The sequence below is a fragment of the Lutjanus erythropterus genome, chromosome 22, assembly GCF_056507025.1.
Source record: "Lutjanus erythropterus isolate fLutEry1 chromosome 22, fLutEry1.hap2, whole genome shotgun sequence".
Taxonomy (NCBI): Eukaryota; Metazoa; Chordata; class Actinopteri; order Lutjaniformes; family Lutjanidae; genus Lutjanus; species Lutjanus erythropterus.
In genome coordinates this window covers 15,100,964-15,108,826 of record NC_139338.1, presented here as the reverse complement: position 1 = coordinate 15,108,826, position 7,863 = coordinate 15,100,964, and the positions used below count along the sequence as shown (strand labels likewise).

General features: G+C 36.7%; 1 protein-coding gene across 1 annotated transcript in view; it reads left to right on the top strand.

Moving 5' to 3' along the window:
- The first annotated feature begins 5,346 nt into the window (after window positions 1-5,346).
- Window positions 5,347-7,863, top strand: part of gsap (gamma-secretase activating protein) — a 43,882-nt gene continuing 41,365 nt past the window's right edge. Inside the window, exons 1-3 of the mRNA XM_084711207.1 lie at window positions 5,347-5,671; window positions 6,814-6,884; window positions 7,803-7,859. Of these exons, the coding sequence (XP_084567333.1) occupies window positions 5,584-5,671; window positions 6,814-6,884; window positions 7,803-7,859 (216 nt within the window). The 5' untranslated portion in view covers window positions 5,347-5,583. The remainder of the gene's footprint in view (window positions 5,672-6,813; window positions 6,885-7,802; window positions 7,860-7,863) is intronic.

Here is a 7,863-nt window from a genome sequence, read left to right as displayed (position 1 = left end):
TACACTTTGCTAAACGATTAACTCTTTACTGTGTGTCTAGGGCTGGCTGATGCCTTTATTTAAATGCATTAATTTAAATATGTCTAAAAAGGATGGATGTGGGTAACTACACTATGGGGAAAACTCTGTTGAATGAGGCATAGTCTATGAAAAGGGTTTAGATCATGGTAGTTTTGAGTAGCTCCACCCCTGCTCAACATTTTACAAAATCACTATGACGCACTGATTGTCAGCAAAATATTTCATCATTGTTTTTATGGTACCAGACAGAGTTCATCTGACAATGTCCTGTTTGAAATTAGAGCAACAGCACACACATAATCACAGCAAATAACCAGGGTGACAATGCAGCACACATCAGTTCAGTATAAATCAGTGTATTGACAGGACAATTAAAAGCCACATTTAACCAGAGAAAAAGTCATTTTCAGGAAGATTTTCAGGGCTTCAGCAATAAAAACTCAGTATTTATTCAGTATCTCCAAATTTGGCCCGAGTAAAGCCTCCTCACCGAGACAAATCAAATTAAGAGCTGTGGGACAGTTTTAGTGGTTCAGTTTAGTTTTTGCCTGATAAGAGTAAATCACAACCCCAACAAAGGTCATTAGAGAGCTCTGGACAGGTTTCAGTTGATTCAGTTTGTTGCCACATAGAGTAAAACCTAATACATCTAAAATAACTTAATAGTTTATCTCTATTGTCACAGTGAACTCCAGGTGCCAGTTTGTCTTGAAGTTCACAGGACAAAGGGGCCTAATCAGAATCAAACCACACAAAGAACAGACACCCAGATTTTAACACACAATACCCCTGGATAATTTTTAACAAACGATTTCAGAAATTATTTGCGAGGCAAGAAATAAACCCTCTTTAAACAAACCCACACCGTCAGTATAAAATTTCAGAGCTAGGTCAGTCCAGATCCATGTAATTCAGTTCAGATTATAAGGAAGCACAAAAACTCCACTTCGGGATTTCCCACTAATGCAAACCAAAGTCAAAACACGGAGGTAAGAGAAACCCAGAACCACGAAAGATCTCGCGACATTGATCATTTTTAACCCAAACCATGATCTAACCCAACCTTTCCATGATCCCGACCGAGTGTTTTCTGTCATTAAATCTACCATAACGTTCTCACATTTCAAACAAATTTGGGTTGTACAAGGTGGACAATGAAGAAACAACTCAAATCTCGCGAGACTTCCACAAATAAGGGTTCCCTTCTAGATTTTTTTGTAAATATATTTCATTAAGAATATGCAAAACAAGAAAGGGATCAGTCATACAATAGTGGTTCCCTTCTAGACTTGACCTCAGTTCAGTTCAGTTCTCTCAAACAGAAAATCAAACACCAGAAAGTGAAAGAAGAACATAAATGGCAACAAGGGGAAGTATGAAGACGTGACTTTCGCCGACTCACCGGCGAAATCAGCTGCCTGTGATCAGCTGGTTACGGAGACATTTGAGCTTTTTTGGAGGACTGTCTTGACGTCTTCCCACCCGCCGGCGTTCAGACATGATCGTGTGACTTTTACCTCCATCATAAAGGAAGAGACGTGGGCCGATCACCTGAAAACCGGAAAGTGATTGGTTGTCAGGGTGGACAGGTGACAGGGGTGTGGATTTAATTAATTAAAAATAATTCATTCATTGATTTCCACGGGACAGTGCGTATTACATTACTGCAAATATGCCAGAATGAGCAAAAATTGATAGTTTTTATTGACCAGACGCTGGCAGCCTAAAATCAATGTAAAAATTTAAGAATGAATTAAAATAATTAAAGAAATCTGCCACATGCCAAGCTCGATATCACCAAGTTTTCAGAAGTAATATGAAGAAATGACAAGAAAAGAAAGCTGAATAAGAAAATGTGTGTAATTCATAGAAATTTAATGAACTCATTAACTGAAAACAAATATTTCTTCATCAATAATTTAAATAAAGCCACTATCAGCTATCAAATATCTGAATCTCTTCATAATTTTATTTATTTAATATGATTAATATTTCATTCTCTTTTATTGCTTTATTTTATTTCTTTTTATTTTATTTCTTTAAAAATACAAACGTGAAATCATGTGTTATCTAATGGTAATTATTGCATCGGCTGAAAAAAAAAAAATCCATATCATGCTACATACAGTATAAACTGTAGTTTATAGGCAGCTGAGGGAAATAAGGGCCAAGATATGGAGAGCAAAGATCACACACAAGACACACTGGTCACCACAGAAGCTGCTGTGGGAAAGTGTCCACGCTCATATAAACTCATGTTCACGCATGGCACAGTTGTCTTGTCTGAGCTACAGATTATAAAGGCCGCTGCACGTTGGCGCTCACCAAACATGATAAAATAGTTTTATTTCATTCTCACTTCTGTCATACACAAAGTCACAGATCAGCCCTGGATGTGTCTGTAAGGACACTGACAGACAGACAGCAGCACAGCTAATATCAGACACACAGAGAGAGGAGCATCAACTTAACATTACTGTGAACAAATGATATCAAGCTTGGAGAGGAGGAAACACAAGTTAACTGATTACTGTCCACCCTGTTCACTCCCAGGATGTTATTTTAGTTCTGCTTCACCCTCTCATGAAAGTTGTAAACACTGACACCCACAAAGGGAGAAGTGGGGCCCTTGCGTACCTTGCAGGGTCCTACGCAACTTGAGTGGTGTGCATGTAGGGCCAAATGGATGCAGCTCTGGATGCAGCGACTTTCAGTCTGTTTTCAGTTCCATGAGAAGGAAGAATAAAAGTGTTAAATCTTACTTCAATGTGAAATGATACACTAATATGAACCTCTCTTATGTGCAGTTCTCATGCTCAGCAGAAGGGGACAGTGTTGGTCATCAAATGCTATTCAGAAAATACACAAAAAGGCTGTTTGAGGGCGATCGTTCCTTTGTGCATACAGTTATTTACAGAATGTTGTTATTTAAGCAGTTAACAGAGTTATCACATCCCATTTTTACCTAATCAAAGACGTACATACAATACAGATATTTTCATTTATAAAGACTTACTCTCTGCAAATTTCTGAGGTCAACAAAGACTGTGAAACTCATGTCTAAGATAAAATTAAAAGTTTAAAGCAGAAGTGGCAGAAAAACATTTTAATTAAATCAGCCTATATCCAACTATTATTATATAATTATTATGTAATATTTACAGGTGCAGTTTCCACCCATACAGTGGTCCATTTCATTCATCAACCTTTCCATTTATATGGAGGACAGAAACTGCCCAAATCATAAATTAAATAAATTAATAAATAAATACCTCAATAAATAAACACTCCATTAAATCGACCAACAATAATGTTATTCAATCAATCTATAAAATGTGACATGGGTTGATATCTTAACATTTTATTTTATTTTGCTTCTGTATTTATTTACTTTTGTATTAATTCTCTTATTTATTTACTTTCCCATTTCATTTTCCTTTATAATTATTATGTTTAGTTTTAAATTTATTAATGTATTCTTTTCTCCCTTTAGTTATTTCCCCAAACTTATTCATTTTTCTACATATTTGATTACATTTCTGCTTCATTATGCAAATGAACAGAATAAATTACAAGGAAAATTAAATGGGACAGTAAACAAATAGGGGAAATAAGCCAAAACAATAAATAGAAATATCAATTTGTCACATTTAATAAATTAATTAATGCCTACACTTATTTTAAATACTATTTGTGGTGCATTGAATTACATATTAATTTACTTTGGGGATCACTTCTTTCTTTCTTTCTTTTTTAACTTTGGCAGTTTCGGTCATCCATATCAGTATTTTTTCTTCCTGGTATCATTCGTGTTCAATCACTAAATCTGGGATGCTGTAAAAATGTGAATATATTGCAATATTGTCTTATTTTATCACTGAATGTTATTGTTGGAGCTCAACAATAGCTCGGCAGATGGACAACTATCTGGATCAAAATCATAACGGAAATAGAGGCATGTGGGTATAACTGAAATGAAAATGGGGGAAGAGGAAGAAACAATCATTACCATTTCCCTCTTGGAGGGAATACAAGTGTCATGACATGCACAGTCTTTAATGAGCTATGTCTGGAGGGGAAGTGATGTAATAACATTCAACTGCATCACTTTTAGTGGCCACAAAAACATTTTGTGGTTCCTGTGTATGTCTGAGCTGGTTATCTTGACAAGCAGAGCACAGAGTGTGTTTTATGGAGCAATAAAAAGGTTAATGCTCTTGATAAAGGAATCTCTCATCAAAACAACCAACATTACCTTGATTGAAAAATTCAAGATAGATCTTTACTGGCTTGGTAAAAAGTCGAGGAGGACAGCCAACACTAGTGCCAACTGATATGGGTGGCCTCCTCATGCCCAGTATGCTTTTTTTTCCTAATATTTTGGCATTGAATCAGATCAGATTTCTGGATGTCTGGGACTCTGGGCTTTGTCCCAGTATTTGTTTGGATGTGTTTTCTGCAACTTTAACAACAATTTCATCTACCAGCACCAGCAAAATCCTCCAATAAAGTGACTGAAAATAATTTCTTTAACAAAGAGGAATTTTCCCATTTTATTTCCTTCTTTTGTTTGCCATCAACCAATCCTCTGTAATGTAACAAGGAGAGGGAACTTGTCAACAAATATGTTATGATTTTCCTAAACCTAACCAACTAGTTTTATTTCCACATTTAATTTACAATGACTGAAAACAGAAAACAACAACTTTCCAATCAGGATACACTGAAATGAGAGAATATCTGGGTTTTAAAAAAACTGAAATGATTAATCAGTTATTAAAATTGCTGCATATTAATCTTATGCTGACCAATTTATCAACTAATTGTGAGAGCCGAAACACATTTTGGCATGTTTTTCCTCTCCGTTTTTGAGATACAGTATTTTTTAATGAACCCCGTGAGGTCTTTTCTGCTCATGTTATTGATTTGAACCTCATGTTTATGCGTTTTGATAATCAGAGTGAAAATACACTGAAATAGGCTTTTTAAGAATTAGATTTGTGAAAAAAATCAATACCTTTGGCAATAACTTAATAGCTTAAAACTTAATCACACTTTCTCTGAATCTTTTGTAAAGCTCAAACTACTGTCAGTCGATAGTCATCTGTTTGATACCAGTCATTGAGACTCTGTAAGAGTGAAAAGTCTACTGTCACAGTTATAACACCAGTGTGAAGGGCTTAGCTGAGAGTGGAGGCTCTGTCATTCAGCGGGGCGGCGAGACATTCCAACCCACTGGAGTGATGCTTTCCTCGGCCTATGGCAGCGAGTCTCCCGGCTGTCTGCTCCCGAGGAGGGAGGAGCCAACTGTGGGACAACATGACATTTCCGCATGTCAATAAAATACGTTTCTGTAGTCAAGAAGAAGAAGTAGATAGTTCATGTGAATATGCACAAATGCCCAAAGTTAACATACACAGACTTTCGGTCACATGATGCCTGAACAGACACCAGCTGCCAGGTGCTGCCGCCTCTTCTCCAGGACACCAAACACACTCCGGACTATTTCAAAAGCAGGGATTTTGAGTAAAAGCCAAGACGACTGAAGACTAAAGTGTACACATGCTGAAATTAAAGCCAAAGTTTGACCTGCACAGAGATGTGGTGGCTGATATCCTCAGGAAGGAAGCGTCGGTCTGCAGGGTGAAAGGTGAGGCGTTCAGGTGTCAACGGTAAACGGCGTTTCAACGGTTATGTGTACGTTATGAATGTTAATAGCTAATAGTGCTAGCTAGTGTCAGCTAGGTTCAACTGTTCACTGATATTATATGGAGTATGTAGAGTGAATTTAACTGCATTATACATTTGCATAATAAGTACGAAATTGCATAATATTCCTTACAGTCAATTTCTCGGTGATAATTTAGCAACGAGTGTCTTATAGCCGAGCTTTCGTTTAGAAAAAAAAAAAAAAACTGAATCCACAAGTAGTTAAAAGTTAATACGTATTGACCAGTAGATGGCGCACTTTACTCTTCACGTATCATTTTATTGAATGAATAATCTAAAACAGAGGTTTTCAAAGTGGGAGGCAGGCCTCCACAGGGAGGCTCTAAACTGTGTCAGGGGAGGCTGAATAGATATGAAAATATATTGTTAACATTTGTTATTACATTAATTATTAAAAAGACGTCACATAGAATAACCTAAATGTTATATTGGCTCAGTCCACAGTCTCAGAAAACCCCTGTCCTTAAATGCCTCAAGTTGCATAACATCCTATTTTAAGTCAAAGAAAATAAAATATATATACCAAAAGGAATACTGATAATTTTATTTCCAGTATATACATGTCAGTACCAGTTATTGATTAACATAAGATTGAGAACAAGGACTTTGCTTATTTTTGCAAAATCCAAACATCACACTAAGGCTTTCAAATATCCAGTTACTGAGAAATCAGACATTTACTCCAATATTATAAGAAATAAAAACGCTTTTACCATAAGCTTTTCCATAAAATGGACCAAGACAATATTCAGAGGCTGAAAATGATTAATAATTATCAAAATTCAATAGTTGACAGGTAATTGATTAATTGTTGCAGCTCTAGAGTACACAGACATAGGATAAAAACCAGCTGAAGGTGATGCATGACAATGGTGGTTATGCAGGTAAGCATCAGCATCTCATTCGTAACATTAATATTGTATATTGCAGATTCCTGGCAAATAATTCATCTGCACATCTGGACACTTTACTCGCGTGATAACAACATAATGCACACTGCAAACACACTATATCCTCATTCAGCCTAACACTTGTTTCACTGTAATAATGCTGTGTCTGCAGAGTACTCTGGAGCAGTGGACACTCGTATCCTGAACATAGAGAGAGATGGGGGCATCCTTTTCTCTTGGAAGGTAAGTCTAGAGTGACAGCACTGGCTGCATATCAAGTGTTTCTTATGCTGAGTAGTCACATCAAGTGAGTGTAATTATTCTAATCCTTATTAATTCAGTGCTCCTTCTAGTTTAGTTGTGTTGCAACCTGCTTTGGTATCACTTCTTTTTACTGTCATTGTAGTATCATGTGCACTGTTTTTTGGATTTAAGCCATGGATTCTTAAATATAAATATAAATATACCTCATATTTATTTGACTTACATGCTCATTGTTTGCCAACTAATCTGTATGTTGTTCCAGTCCTTCACAGAAGTTATAGTGAGTGAAATGTTCAAATCTCAGGTGCCATTTTTATGTCTCCACCATTCATTATCAAATTGATGCTATCAAATGAGGAATTCTATATTCTTTTATATAGATTTCTCTCTAATTCTGTCTTGCATATTTTGTCTTTTTCAAGACCCTGGGATCTTTACTGGAATTTAAAATAAAGTTCTGTGTGTTGAAATGTGCCTCTCTCTGCACAGCATAAATTTTTAATGACGGACCCGCCACAGAGTCTGTGGGTTTAGGAGGTTAAAGACGGCGTGCAGCCTGCGAAGACGAAAAATAATCTCTTTTTTTTTAGTGCAAGGTTCACAGTTTTACGCATGCCTGGCCGTGCCTTTGGGTTTCAGACTAGACTTCCTTCTGCTTTAAAGCTCCTGAACTACAAAAAAGGTGTGGTGAATCGCTGGTTTGAAGTGAAGCAGGTCCCGTCAGGATAATCAGCAAGGTCAGGCACGGTAATGAAGAGGTCAAGCATGGCGTTCCACACATATCAGTGTGGTGGGAGACACCAGTGGGAATTGAATGAGGATTGGACATTTTGTCGGTTGATTGATTTAATGACACATGACCTAATTAATGGATTTTATTATCTTCTATTCTGATAGGGAGCAACAGGGACCACCAGAATTGGGAAATATGACCCTAACACCAAACAGAACAAGGTAT